Source organism: Sphaeramia orbicularis, chromosome 22 (genome assembly GCF_902148855.1).
Source record: "Sphaeramia orbicularis chromosome 22, fSphaOr1.1, whole genome shotgun sequence".
Classification (NCBI taxonomy): Eukaryota; Metazoa; Chordata; class Actinopteri; order Kurtiformes; family Apogonidae; genus Sphaeramia; species Sphaeramia orbicularis.
In genome coordinates, this window is record NC_043978.1 from 58,951 (window position 1) to 75,000 (window position 16,050).

The window sequence follows — 16,050 nt, forward strand, 5'->3', positions numbered from 1 at the left end:
TCAGCACGTGAAAGCTCAGCATCCGGCCCGGTCAAGCTCCGCCCACAGCTCCATTCACCCCCAGAGACACTGAGCGTCCGGGGGCGGGACAACAGGGTGTCATGTGTCCAGTGCTGGTCCAGTTTGTAGTGGTTTTAAACCAGTTCCACTCAGTCCCATTGAAGTGCATGGACGCTGAGCGTCTACGGACAAATGCACTGAGCAGAGATGGAATGAACAAACACAGACACGGGAATGGAGGAGAAGTGAACAACATCCAGTCCACTGATCTGGGATCAAACTGATTCTGAACCAACTGGTCTGAGAGATGAACGTGTTCCAACACATTTGGAGTCAATGAAATGAAAACAACTGAACAGATTTGAGCATTTAATGGGAGTCATTTTAGGAGAAGGTGAGCTTCCACTGCAGTCTGACACAAACACCTCTGGTACATATATATATATATATATATATATATATATATATATATATATATATATATATATATATATATATATATATATATATATATATATATATATATATGTACAGGGTGGGGAAGCAAAATGTACAATATTTTGAGGCAGGAATTGAAAGACAGTGTATGACCAATTAGTTTATTGAAAGTCATGAGAATTTATTTGCCACAAGAAAATGTCCATAATAGAAAATGTTTTTATTCTATGTGTCCTCCTTCTTTCTCAATAACTGCCTTCACACGCTTCCTGAAACTTGTGCAAGTGTTCCTCAAATATTGGGGTGACAACTTCTCCCATTCTTCTTTAATAGTATCTTCCAGACTTTCTGGTAATAGTTTTGCTCATAGTCATTCTCTTCTTTCCATTATAAACAGTCTTTATGGACACTCCAACTATTTTTGAAATCTCCTTTGGTGTGACGAGTGCATTCAGCAAATCACACACTCTTTGACGTTTGCTTTCCTGATTACTCATATGGGCAAAAGTTTCTGAAAAGGTATGGATAATAGTGTTAGGTATGATTATGACATCAGTATATGTTTGGGTTCAAAACAACTGACGTAGTGTCTGCTGAGAAAAAAACAACTAAATGTTCAGTGTATATTTGGCTTCCCCACCCTGTATATACATATATATATATATATATATATATATATATATATATATATATATATATATATATATATACACATACACACACACACACACACACACACACGGGAGTAGGTTTAATTGTGTCCTTGGTGGGGACACTAAAGTGCTCCAGAAGTCCTGACAGAACTGTGGGTTCATGTGTGTCCTGCTCAGTTTGACTCCTGTGTCTCCCGTCTGTAACAGGTTCAGTCTGTGGATGTTTGTGGTCCACAGCAGTCGGGTTTTTCTGCTTTTATCTCAGATGGTCATGTGTCTTTAGTGGACGCAGATGTTTGGACTGCTGTGTAAATCCTGTCACTGGTGCATTTCATTCCTTTACTGTGGCTTCAGTGTTTCCATTTTCTGACAGGACACAAACTGGAGATTCCATTCAGGTCTGAGGAATGGGACTGACGGTGGTTCCTGCTCCCGTTCATAAACTCCACCTTCGTTGTGGGTTGGGGACAGGTCAGGTGGTCATGGGGGTGTGTCCTGCTCTGCTCTGCCTGTTCCTGGAGTACATGTTGTTCTGGGTAAGGGCCTGGCTGGTAACCAGCTGTGGGTGATACTCTTTCTTTCCCCTGTTGTGACGTTTTTTCCATCTGTCCATAAAGTGCCTGATCAGACGCTCCAGGAAACACCTGACGTGTACCCCACATGTGTGGTCACTCACACTGTGTAAAAATCAGTTTAAGGCAGAGCAGTGTGAGGACCACCACGACAAATGGACTACCTCTGTCCCTGACTCACTTCTGTCTGTTTCCTGTAGTCAGCTGATCGCAGAACATGGTGTTGATCCGACTCTCTGTGAACTCGTAGATCAGGTGCTGTCAGCTGCTGAAGGGAACAGTGCTGCTCAGGGTTAGTTACTGATGGAAGACCTGCTGGTGTGGAAATGGACGCCCCACGGTGACAGTTTCTTTGGTGAACCTGTGATCAAAATTGGGTATGGTTACATGACGTTTTTTAAATCCGATTTATTTTTCCAGAAGAAGTTAATTCGGAACTAAAGTATTTTCTCTTCTGTTTCCATGGAAATGTTAAACCTGAATAAAGGTTTACATGAGGTATTAATGAGGTAGGTCAGTGAGCAGAAGGGTTTGTGCTGCAGTGCTCACGTTGCCTTGTTCTCACAGCCCTTCTGTTAGCTTAGCTTAGCCCTTCTGTTAGCTTAGCTTAGCCCTTCTGTTAGCTTAGCTTACCATAGTCACTGCATTTCCATGGTCACATGTAGCCAGTTTTTTAAAGGTGATTTGTCGTCTTTTGTCAGTGATTTTGTCAAATCCGATTCTCTCTAATTATTTCTTCAGATCTGCGACTTACTGCACTCATACAATCTGTGGACTGTTGTGTTGACGGAAGTTGGAAAATCTTTTTGTTGAAGGGATGCATGTGCTAAATTAGCTTTGCTTTAGCGTTTTAGCTTTGCATTAGTTTTTATTTCCCAGATTTTCTTCCTGCAGTAAGTCACATGACCATGATCTGAGCCTCAGTTTGTGATCATATTGACCCCAGCGGACTAAAGGAATGATTAGGGAGAACTGAACTGACCCAAATCACTCCTAAAATACTACAAACCACCTCTAAAAGCCTGGCTACGTCTGAGCAGAGGAATGAAGCCATTATGCTAAGCTAGGCTAAGCTAACGTTAGGGCTGCAGTTCAAACTGTTTGTCCCACTTGTGGAACTCATTAGTTCAGGACAAATGAATGAATCCAAAGCCAGTGTTGAACTGTTCCTTCAGGGTTTTCCAGGCTGGTAGATCCCATCAGAATATTCCACTGGAACGCTTTGGGAAGACTAGACTGCAGTGCAGATTCTTCCACCAGCGCAGAATGTGTGCGTCATCGCCACAGGACAAGACACTGAGCATGTGCAGAATGGAAGGAATAAAGTCCAAACGGAATAAAGGCTTTACATGTCCAGGAAGAATTTAGAGCGCAGTTAAAAGAGGATTAAACCACTGACTTTAATCAGGTTTAAATTTAATCTGAACTTTTCTTTTTCAACTGGAATAAGGTGTTTACATGGACATCTGAAATAGGATCCAACCTTTAATCAGATTAAACCAGGAATAAAAGTTGTCATGGAAACGCATGGATTGTTGTTCCATCCAAATTGAGGGAGGAGGTGCTTAAAACTTCTCATAATCAGTCAGGACTTTTAGGGGTTCATAAAACTGATAATTACGTTCTTAAGTATTTTTTTGGCCCCGTATGAAAACAGATGTGTCCAACTCCATCAGATCCTGTCACACATGTCAGATAACTGGTAAACTGAATCAGATCATTAAACCAGCACCTGTAGCTCTGACTCCAGCTGCAGCTCAACCATTTGAACACCTGATCATTGACTGTGTTGGATCACTGCCGTGTTCCAAATCAGATAACTGTTATTTACTTATAGTGACGTGTCAGACGACAAGGTATCCAGCTGCTTATCCGCTTCGCACAATAACAGCAAAAGGCTGTAGTTCAAGCTTTAACACAGTTCAGTTCAGTTTTTGGAATACCTCAAATAATTCAGAGTGACCAAGGTACAAATTTTTCATCCACTTTATTTTCACAGATTCTTAAACAGCTGAGGGTGAAACATCACAAAGCTTCTGCATATCCTGCACAGAACCAAGGTGCAGTAGAAAGAGTCCACCAAACCCTGAAGTCCCTGTTACACAGTTATTGTGTGGAGCTGGATCAGGACTGGGATGAGGGTTTGTTGTGGTTGTTGGCTGCCAGAGGGGGAGAGCACCGGCTTCAGTTCACAGCCCACTGACTGTCCTCCATGACTCTGGGGTCCAGTCTGGACCTCCTCAGTCCCGGGTTGATTATGTGCAGGGCTTTCAACGTTGTTTGGTTTTGGCTGTGGACATGGCTAAAGAAAATCTACACTGAATAAAAATATAAATGCAACACTTTTGTTTTTGCTCCCATTTTTCATGAGCTGAACTCAGAGATCTAAAAGTTTTTCTGTGTTCACACAAGGTTTATTTTTCTCAAATATTGTTCACAAATCTGTCTAAATGTGTGTTAGTGAACACTTGTCCTTTGCTGAGATAATCCCTCCTCCTCACAGCTGTGGCAGATCCAGATGCTGATTGGACAGCAGGATTATTGCACAGGAGGGCCTTAGGCTGGACACAACAAAAGGAAGGCCACTCTAAAATGTGCAGTACCCTCACACAGCACAATGCCACAGATGTCACCAGTTTGGAGGGAATATGCACTGGTCATGTGACTTCAGGAACGTCCAGCAGAGCTTCTGCCTGTGAACTGAATGTTCATTTCTGGACCATCAGCCGTCTGCAAAGGGGTTTCACAGAATTCATGAAGAAGACTGTGTGAGGAAAATGGTGGCCACACCAAATACTGACTGGTTTTATCTGACCCCCCTGGACCAGCCACTACAGTTAAAGTGTACATTTTAGAGTGGCCTTTTATTGTGGCCAGCCTAAGGCCCACCTGCATCTGCATCTGGATCTGCCCCAGCTGTGAGGTGGATGGATTATCTCAGCAAAGGACAAAGAAGAAGTGTTCACTGACACAGATTTAGACACATTTATGAACAATATCTGAGAGAAACAGGCCTTTTGTGGACAGAGAAAAAGTTTGAGATCTTTGAGTTCAGCTCATGAAAAATGGAAGCAAAAACAAATGTGTTGCATTTATATTTTTGTTCAGTGTAGTTTGTGCACAAACTAAAATGAAAACACTGTATGACAGGAAATCTGAAATTCATATTGAAATTCATTTCTCTGCTGTTGTGGAGAATGATGAAGTCTGTTCAGCAGATGAAAGTATGTTGTGTGGCAGACTGAAAAATTCAGAAACACTGAATAATCTGGACCTTCTACTGGACCACCTACCCAGTAGAAGGTCCACAGAATTATCTGCCCTTATTAGGAGGTTTGTTAGTGATGTCCCATCACACACTCATCTGGTAGGAGAGGCACAAACCAATTCATCAGTGTTTCTATCAAGTCTCAGAAGAGAAAGGTAAGGTTTTGGAAAGTCAGGTAAAGTATGTCATTGGTGCTGGGTTAGCAGAACCTTCAGTTTGCTTGTTGGTGGACAAGGCAGACAGAACTCCAAGGTTTTACACAGACTACAGAAAAGTGAACAGTGTCACAAAACCAGGTGCTTATCCATTGTCACGTATGGAGGATTGTGTTGATCAAGTGGGTTTGGCTAAATTTGTTAGCAAATTCAATTTGCTTTAAAGGCTTTTGGCAAGTTCCACTGTCACAGAGAGCAAAGGAAACTTCAGCTTTTATGTTTTCTTACACAGTGATGAGCTTTGGTCTGCGTAACACTAAAGCTAACTAAACTACAGCTAAGAGAACTACAGCTAACTAAACTACAGCTAATAAAACTACAGCTAACTAAACTACAGCTAATAAAACTACAGATAACTAAACTACAGCTAATAAAACTACAGCTAACTAAACTACAGCTAACTAAACTACAGCTAAGAGAACTACAGCTAACTAAACAATAGCTAATAAAACTACAGCTAACTAAACTACAGCTAACTAAACAATAGCTAATAAAACTACAGCTATTTTACACTAAAACTAATTAAGCTACAGGTAACTAAACTACAGGTAATTAAACTACAGCTAACTAAGCCACAGCTAATTAAACTTCAGCTCAGTAAACTACAGCTAAACTAAACTACAGCTAACTAAACCACTGCTAATTAAACTTCAGCTAAGTAAACGACAGGTAATTACACTAAAGCTAACCAAACTACAGCTAATTCAACTACAGCTAACTAAACTACAGCTAATTAAACTACAGCGAACTAAACTACAGCTAACTAAACTACAGCTAATAAAACTACAGCTAACTAAACTACAGCTAATAAAACTACAGCTAACTAAACTACAGCTAACTAAACTACAGCTAAGAGAACTACAGCTAACTAAACAATAGCTAATAAAACTACAGCTAACTAAACAATAGCTAATAAAACTACAGCTATTTTACACTAAAACTAATTAAGCTACAGGTAACTAAACTACAGGTAATTACACTAAAGCTAACTAAATAACAGCTAACTAGACTACAGCTAATTACAAAACAGCTAACTAAACTACAGCTAAACTAAACTACAGCTAACTAAGCCACAGCTAATTAAACTTCAGCTAACTAAACTACAGCTAATTAAACTACAGCGCACTAATCTACAGCTAACTAAACTACAGCTAATTGAACTACAGCTAATTAAACTACAGCTAATAAAGCCACAGCTAATTAATCTACAGCTAATCAGACTACAGCTAACTAAACTACAGCTAACTACAGCCAATTAAACTACAGCTAACTAAACTACTGCTAACTAAACTACAGTAAATAAAACTACAGATAATTCATCTACAGCTAACTAAACTACATCTAATTAAACTACAGCTAACAAACTAAAGCAAACTAAACTACAGCTAACTAAAGCCAATTAAACTACATTTAACTAAACTACAGCTAACTAAACTACCGCTAACTAAACTACAGCTAATCAAACTACAGCTAATTCATGTACAGCTAATTAAACTACAGCTAACTAAACTACAGCTAATTAAACTACAGCTAACAAACTACAGTTAACTACAGCCAATTAAACTACATTTAACTAAACTACAGGTAACTAAACTACTGCTGACTGAACTACAGCTAATTAAACTACAGGAGTGCATTTAAGAGATTAAAGACTAGATGACCAACTACTTTCTGCTGTTAAACTCAGACTAAACTGAAGTCGTCGTGTTTAAACTCAGACTAAACTGAAGTCGTCGCATTTAAACTCAGACTAAACTGAAGTCGTCACGTTTAATCTCAGACTAAACTGAAGTTGTCGTGTTTAAACTCAGACTAAACAGAAGTCGTCGCGTTTAAACTCAGAGTAAAACTGAAGTCGTCGCGTTTAAACTCAGACTAAACTGAAGTCGTCGCATTTAATCTCAGACTAAACTGAAGTTGTCGTGTTTAAACTCAGACTAAACAGAAGTCGTCGCGTTTAAACTCAGAGTAAAACTGAAGTCGTCGCATTTAATTTCAGACTAAACTGAGGTTGTCGCGTTTAAACTCAGACTAAACAGAAGTCCTCGTGTTTAATCTCAGACTAAACTGACGTCGTCGCGTTTAAACTCAGACTAAACTGAAGTCGCGTTTAAACTCAGACTAAACTGAAGTCGTGTTTAATCTCAGACTAAACTGAAGTTGTTGTGTTTAAACTCAGACTAAACTGAAGTCGTGTTTAATCTCAGACTAAACTGAAGTTGTTGTGTTTAAACTCAGACTAAACTGAAGTCGCGTTTAAACTCAGACTAAACTGAAGTCGTGTTTAATCTCAGACTAAACTGAAGTCGTTGTGTTTAAACTCAGACTAAACTGAAGTTACCCACAGAACCGTTGGATTGTATGGATCTGTGAAATCCAAACCAGTGATCATTCCCTACAGGTGGACTTTAATGACTTCATTCTAAAACTGACCGTCGTCAGATGTCACATTATTCTACAGTTGATTATTTGTTGAAAATTCACTAAGTTGAGTTTGTTTGTGATGTTGCAGTGGTTTTATTTTGAAAGGTATTTCCTCTTTCACTGGGTTATTATACAACATCGATTACATTTGTTGAACAGATCCACTCATGTTCCTCAGCTTTATGTTGTGATTACTTTCTTTTGACATAGCTATAGATGGATTGTATCAATGAGTTTTTCTGATTACCAGAGGGTGTGGGATGTTTACCCCTTTTAGCGTAACGTTTACACTGGTCATATAGTTTTTGAATGGCCTCATCGTTTCTTTTACACCTCAGTAATCCGTTCATGGTCTCATGGAAGAGAATGTGAATTTCTTTCTTGACGTTTGGGTACAAATGCGACCAATCAGTTTCTTCAATCGAGTTGTCTTCTTTTCTGAGGTGATGCATCAACACTAGAATCACAGGCTTCTGTCCCAAACACTCTGAAAGAGACAACAGAGTCCAGGGTTAGATCAGGGTAGGGTGTCCTGGACATGACAGACCCCCACCACCCCCACCACCTGACCATAACCCAAACCCCTACCCCAAACCAAAACCCCTTCCTGTACCCCTACCCAAGCCCCTTCCCCTACTCAAACCCCACACCCTACCCTTTCATCTACTTGACACAACCACAGACGTGAATGCAGAATCAGATCCAGTTTCTGGACTGGTTTTACCACCTGAGTAAATCCAAACTACCCCGTCCTCATCCCAGAACCTGTAGTCCACAGTAATCCTCCACAGATGTTTACCTGGGATCCTCCTCATCGCTGCTTCCACATCTGATCCCACACGAGACACGATTGGACAGAAGATGACGACAACATCACAGTCCTGAGGGTTTGAGACCATGTCCACTTTGAGACTCTGCAGACTGGTGACCTGCTCCAGTATGTCTCTGTCAGCTCCATGGGTTTTACCGGTGACCACAGTGTAGACCTTCACCTCCGAACATGTCCCTGAAATCACACATTTCAGCCACTGGATGGATTTTCTTTGTGCTAACATGAATAGATTTAATCTTCTCACTTCGTCTCAGTGACGATACAAAGTAATCATCAGGATTTCAGGGACATTTACTGTTGAATGAACACACACACATTGGACAAACTGAACGTTCAAACAAACTCTTACATTTGCTGCTTTAAATGGATCTATTTAATATTTTCATTTTAAAAAATTATGTGCAATGATTATGTTTTTCTTCCTTTTCATTCACAATATAATGAGTAGTTGAACAATTGCACATTTTATCTTGTACGTTGTCTGCAGCAGATTTCCAGTGTGTTACAGCTCAGTAGTGAACTGTTGTAATTATCCACTCAAAGGAAATCTAAAAACCGGTTTTTAAACACGCATCAGTCACTCATCTAACCCTTTCATTAAAGCCTCAGACACAAACGCTACGAACAACTACAAACACTGTGTGAACGACTTATGGACCATTTCATACGACCTTCTCCAGGTGTTCTGATCAGAATGGAGTGTTCATGGACCGTTCCTCAGTTCATATCCAGGTCAGTGATCCTGTCCTAGACTTTCCACCAAAGCAGAACCAAACCCCCTTTAACAGGACGCACTAAGCAATGAATATGAACAACTGAGGAACAACACAGGACATGTGTGTGTGTGTGTGTGTGTGTGTATATATATATATATATATATATATATATATATATATATATATATATATATATAAAAGGCCTGTAACAGTACACAAAATTTTCGGTTCAGTACGTTTTTGGTTTTCAAAGCCACAGTTCGGTTTTTTTTTGGTTCAGTACAGGAAGAAAGAAAACCCCTCAAAATGTCTTTAATGCATTTAGGAATTTTTGAACATTCTTCCACCAATTTTTGAACACAATAGAATATAGAAAAACAGGAATAATATAATTCTGCTGCTATAAATCAAATAGAAAATAAATATTACTAAATGTATTTTAAACATTAGTTTTGCACTTTTCCCTGAAAGGGAGTTTTGAACAAACAACACAAATCTAATCCCAGTTCTGTCAGTTCACATTCTGCAGAAAAATAACAAAAAAAAATTCCACTTCAAGTGCAACATTAACAAGAGAGCAAACTGGTATTCTGCTGAAACAAACTGAAGAGCAACACTGAAAAATATATTAACCTAATTATTTATTTTAGGACAGATAAACTGTTTAGGCCACTGTGTGTACATGTGTGTGTGTGTGTGTGTGTGTGTGTGTGTGTGTGTGTGTGTGTGTGTGTGTGTGTGTGTACAGGGTGCGATTTGTCAAAAACACAGAGGGGGGGATTTCTTTTTTTTTTTTTACCGTACCGAACTGAACAGGTGTGTACTGAAACCGTTTGGTACGTGTACCATTACAGGCCTAATACACACATACATACATATATATATATATATATATATATATATATATATATATATATATATATATATATATATATATATATATTTGTAAACCTAACTACAACTACTACCACTACTACATAAATAGAATTTCAGTTAAATATGTCTTTACTTGTCCTCAGCTCCACAGTTGTCCTCTGTCCAGAGCAGATTGTATTTTGCTGTTGTGTCCTGTGCATTGTCCTCATGGACAGATCCATGTAGTCTAATATGATCCTATAATAGTTGTAAAGTTCATCCACCGTCCACCACTGAACACAGGACTCACAGCTGACTAGAAGGTGCAGCTCAGGTGTGTGTCATAATGCACAGTTTATTTCATCCAATAAAGGTCCGATTTTGGAGGAGGATATGCTCAGTAGATGTGACCTGACTCCAGTCATTATTCCATGGAGTCCCTTCTGCTTTCAAATGTCAAAGGTCATCAGTGGAATCATCCCTTCTGGTCATAAATTCTGTGTTTTACATATTCACCAAAAATCCATCCATCTGTGGGCTATTGTAATGCCTGATGGGAAGGATTTGTGTTCTTGTTTTGGAAGAAGTCAGTTCCACCACAGTAATGAAGTCGGACACATTTTAGTGAATATGGAGCATTTTCTACAGTTAAACCAGAATGAAATGAAATGAGCTGATAGGCAGACGGGAGAACTCCACCTGGACTGGGTCCATCAGGTCCATGTGAGGGGGTGGGACAGAGGCGCTTTGACCCCCCACCTGTGTGGTAGGTCTCATCAGGAGCAGGTGGAGAACTGGATAACTGCTTTTTCAGCTCCTTGATCTCCGACTCTGAAACAAACACAAGTGAAAACCTGAACTGCAGTGAAGCCAGTGCTGTGCAAAGGCTGAGCTGACTGCTGCATCCACCAGGGGGCACTGTGGAGCAGTACAGCCAAACAGCCTCATCACACCCATCTGCTTCACAGAAACACTGAAGCACATGCTTTTACACTGAGGATCAGAAAACAACCAGTGAAGAAAAACTCATTTAGGATAAAAACACACTGATGTTTGTTCAACACAAATAAATAAGAAAACAGAGAATGTGTCCACGTAGAGTTTTTACTCAGAAGCGTCAGGAAACAGTGGAGTTTATTCACATGGATGAGTCTGGTTCAAACTCAACCTGCAGGTCAAAGGTCAACACACACATCACCCACTGCAGCTCCGCCCACATCCTCACAGAGATAGACCCGCCAACATGATGTGTGTGTGTGTGTGTGTGTGTGTGTGTGTGTGTGTGTTTGTGACAGAAGATGTCACTATCATAAGGTTAGGGTTAGGCTTAAGGCAGGGGTGTCCAAACTTTTTTTAAAGAGGGCCAGATCTGATAATGTGGACATTGCCAGGGGCCAGTGGTCCCTTCGGACGTTTTTTAAACAGTAAAAATTACATATAAATGTGTTGTTCTGCAATAATTTTATTTTCATTTTCACAATATAATTTTTTTAAATGGCAATGTAACCAAATCTGAGCCATTCAGGTGTGAACAAATTTTTAAAAAAAAAATAAAATAAAATAAAACATTTCTGCCTTCCTTTCACATCTGGAGTCAGATAACATAGAACAAACTGTGTGGAGTATCTGAAACATCCAAGAAGTTGATAAAAATCTTAACCCCACATTCATTTTAAACATGACTTATATGAGTAATCATTACTCATATATTACTCAGTAATACAAAGTCTGTTAACATTTCAGATGAAAACATATGACTCTTACTCTTGTCTTCCACAAAATCATTCAGAAAGTAATATTTGTGTCACATCTACAAGTACATCACACCAGCAGTTAGAGGCAACTAACCTGGCAACTTGGTATCCTGCCCTGGTGGTGAGTTCACTGAACTCAGGTTCACATGAACAGTCACTGTTGTGAGTTTAAAGCAGCTGGAATTTGCTTCACTTTTTCGGAGCGCTCACTCCCTGCTAGCTTGTCGTATGCGTTAGCATGTTTTGTCTGCTAGTGTGTCTTTACATTGAATTCCTTAAACAAGGCAACAGTCTGTTGACAAATTAGGCAAACACAATCGCCTCGATTTTCAGTGAAAAAAAATTGTAATTCCCATCTCTCCTGGAAGCGGCGGCCCTCACTGTCAACTTTTGTTTTTTTATTTACAGGCGCCATGGTTAGAAATTAGTGAAAAGGGTTCACGGCAAAGTCACAGAGCCAGATAGAGTTAGAGTGGTGCTGCCACCATGAGGTGAAAGGAGGAACTGCATTTGAACCTTTTATGATTCATGTACTCGGATCAACAGTCCAAGCGGGCCATAAATAATGCATTCTAAAACCCAAGCTGTGGGCCGTAGAAAATCTGACCACGGGCCGTGATTGGCCCCCAGGCCAGACTTTGGGCATGCCTGGTTTAAGGCATCCATACACTGTGTGATTATTTTGATCGTTGCATCCAGTTCCATCTCAAACTGCGAATCAGTGGTAAAGTCAGGCTCACCATTCATGTTCTCACACTGTAGGACCATACACCAGAGGATGCACCACACTGTAGGACCATACACCAGGGGACGCATCACACTGTAGGACCATACACCAGAGGACGCACCACACTGTAGGACCATACACCAGAGGACGCACCACACTGTAGGACCATACACCAGAGGACGCACCACACTGTAGGACCATACACCAGAGGATGCACCACACTGTAGGACCATACACCAGAGGATGCACCACACTGTAGGACCATACACCAGAGGATGCACCACACTGTAGGACCATACACCAGAGGATGCACCACACTGTAGGACCATACACCAGAGGACGCACCACACTGTAGGACCATACACCAGAGGACGCACCACACGTTCCAGTGTTGTATCTTGAAATACAACGTTAAAATACCAAGGAATCCGTATGTGCGTAGACGATTGTGTATTGGTGTGAGTCACCAAATGGTAGTGCTAAACACAAACCAACGAGCTGCTTTGGTAACATGTGCCATTATCTGTGAGGAATCAAAACAGAAGAAAAGACGACCACATGTTTGGTGCAGGAGTTGTTTGTCCAGACGTGGACAGTATGGGCTGTCAGTCCTACAGCAAAGGGAACTAGAGGGAAGATGCAACAGATAAACTGCACTAGGACAATAGACAGCTACTGTTAGCTTAGCATTAGCTTACAGTAGCTGGATATTATTGTATTGGTGCATGCACAGTGTGAGAATCTGAGGCCCATGGGCTCGTGGCAGTGCTTTGACAGTGCCATACCCTCAGGAGGAGCCAGCAGGATTTCAACCAGCCGCGTTTTCCTTGTGAACACACGATTGCTGGTGGTGAGGTGGTGGTGAGGTGTTCATGTCTTCTCCTTAGCCCATGTCCACTGCACCAAGAACCACACACCATCAGAGGAACATCTGGACCCATCCACAAAGAGAAGCACCAGTGAATGGTCTAAAATCACACAGTGTATGGACGCCTTTAGGCAGAACCACCTGGAGTTTGTGGAGCTGAAACACAGACCTGTCCATCCAAGTCCTGAGCACAGCAGGAAACACCTACTGGACAAACACCTACTGGACAAACAGCTACTGGACAAACAGCTACTGGACAAACAGCTACTGGACAAACACCTACTGGACAAAGGGACTGAACTGAAGTTACTGGTGGATCCAATGGGATTATACAGGATCTCAGTTCTATGAAATACTCTGAACATTCAGTCCAGATGGACTTTAGTGAATATGTACAGTTGGTTCCATACTCTAACCCACTGACCTACTGAAAACAACACATTACACTGATTTTATTACAATTTCTGAAAATACATGAAGTCTTTCAGTAATAACCTGTTGTCGTCTCTTTACTTTGAGTCGTGTGGTGACAATAGGTTTTGGTTCTGCCTTTAGGGGTCATTAAAAAGTCTTGTCTGGACAGTCAGAGGGTTTAAAGGTCAAAGGTAAAGATGAAACAGTCGAACCAGGATCATGAAGAGCTTTATAGTAATGATAACATGGAAAACCAATCCTGAGATGGCTGACAGATGAGAAGTGTGTGTGGTCCAGGTCAGAACATGAGCAGCTTCATTTACAGAAGCTGAAACTGATTCACTGACTAAACTGAAGTCGTTGTGTTTAAACTCAGACTAAACTGAAGATGTCAGATGTCACATTATTCTACAGTTGATCATTTGTTGAAAATTCCCTAAGTTGAGTCTGTTTGTGATGTTGCAGTGGTTTTATTTTGAAAGGTATTTCCTCTTTTACTGGGTTATTATACAACATCGATTACATTACATTACATTACATTACATTACATTACATTACATTACAGTTCCCTGAGTTTTTCTGATTACCAGAGGGCGGGGCATATTTACCTCTTTTAACGTAACGTTTACACTGGTCACGTAGTTTTTGAATGGCCTCATCGTTTCTTTTACACCTCAGTAATCCGTTCATGGTCTCATGGAAGAGAATGTGAATTTCTTTCTTGACGTTTGGGTACAAATGCGACCAATCAGTTTCTTCAGTCACATGGTCTTCTTTTCTGAGGTGATGCATCAACACTAGAATCACAGGCTTCTGTCCCAAACACTCTGAAAGAGACAACAGAGTCCAGGGTTAGATCAGGGTAGGGTGTCCTGGACATGACAGACCCCCACCACCCCCACCACCTGACCATAACCCAAACCCCTTCCCCTACTCTACCATCCACTCGACACAACCACAGACGTGAATGCAGAATCAGATCCAGTTTCTGGACTGGTTTTACCACCTGAGTAAATCCAAACTACCCCGTCCTCATCCCAGAACCTGTAGTCCACAGTAATCCTCCACAGATGTTTACCTGGGATCCTCCTCATCGCTGCTTCCACATCTGATCCCATACGAGACACGATTGGACAGAAGATGATGCCCACATCACAGTCCTGAGGGTTTGAGACCTTGTCCACTTTGAGACTCTGCAGACTGGTGACCTGCTCCAGTATGTCTCTGTCAGCTCCATGGGTTTTACCGGTGACCACAGTGTAGACCTTCACCTCCGAACATGTCCCTGAAATCACACATTTCAGCCACTGGATGGATTTTCTTTGTGCTAACATGAATAGATTTAATCTTCTCACTTCGTCTCAGTGACGATACAAAGTAATCATCAGGATTTCAGGGACATTTACTGTTGAATGAACACACACACATTGGACAAACTGAACGTTCAAACAAACTCTTACATTTGCTGCTTTAAATGGATCTATTTAATATTTTCATTTTAAAAAATTATGTGCAATGATTATGTTTTTCTTCCTTTTCACTCACAATATAATGAGTAGTTGAACAATTGCACATTTTATCTTGTACGTTGTCTGCAGCAGATTTCCAGTGTGTTACAGCTCAGTAGTGAACTGTTGTAATTATCCACTCAGAGGAAATCTAAAAATCGGACCAATGGCCCTGCAGCTTATCGGCCACATTGAAAGCATTGGGAAATGTACCCAGATCCATTTATTCTCACCCAGTTCTGTGTATTTATTATATTACAGAAATAGTCCATGTTTTGCTCATATTCCAATCAGATCTGTAATAAATTCAAATTCACACTTGATATCATTGATACTTATTTATTGGATCAATCCACTTTCTATCTGTTAGAATGGGAACATTTTTCAAAGTCGCACCAAATCCAGAATCAGATCTGGATACAAATAATTTCACTAAGTTTTGTTGACATCATCATAAAGAAGCTGTATACCAAGTTTGAAGTCAATTGGAATTGTAGTTTCGGAGAAGACGATTGAAATTTTTGTAACAGACACCGACGCCAACGGACGCCGCATGAACACAATGGCTGACGGCCTGTTGGCTGGTAAACTAAAAACCAGTTTTTAAACACACATCAGTCACTCATCTAACCCTTTCATTAAAGCCTCAGAAAAAACACGCTGTTACGAACAACTACAAACACTGTGTGAACGACTTATGGACCATTTCATACGACCTTCTCCAGGTGTTCTGATCAGAATGGAGTGTTCATGGACCGTTCCTCAGTTCATATCCAGGTCAGTGATCCTGTCCTAGACTTTCCACC

At 40.6% G+C, this 16,050-nt stretch overlaps 1 protein-coding gene across 2 annotated transcripts in view; it reads right to left on the reverse strand.

Moving 5' to 3' along the window:
- Positions 1 to 4,680: 4,680 nt before the first annotated feature.
- Positions 4,681 to 16,050, reverse strand: part of LOC115413174 (uncharacterized) — a 15,256-nt gene continuing 3,886 nt past the window's right edge. For both annotated transcript variants that reach the window (XM_030125919.1, XM_030125920.1), the window contains 5 exons: positions 14,815 to 15,021; positions 14,345 to 14,563; positions 10,673 to 10,804; positions 8,370 to 8,576; positions 4,681 to 8,057 (listed from right to left, as the gene is read on the reverse strand). In XM_030125919.1, the coding sequence (XP_029981779.1) occupies positions 7,762 to 8,057; positions 8,370 to 8,576; positions 10,673 to 10,804; positions 14,345 to 14,563; positions 14,815 to 15,021 (1,061 nt within the window). In that variant the 3' untranslated portion in view covers positions 4,681 to 7,761. The remainder of the gene's footprint in view (positions 8,058 to 8,369; positions 8,577 to 10,672; positions 10,805 to 14,344; positions 14,564 to 14,814; positions 15,022 to 16,050) is intronic.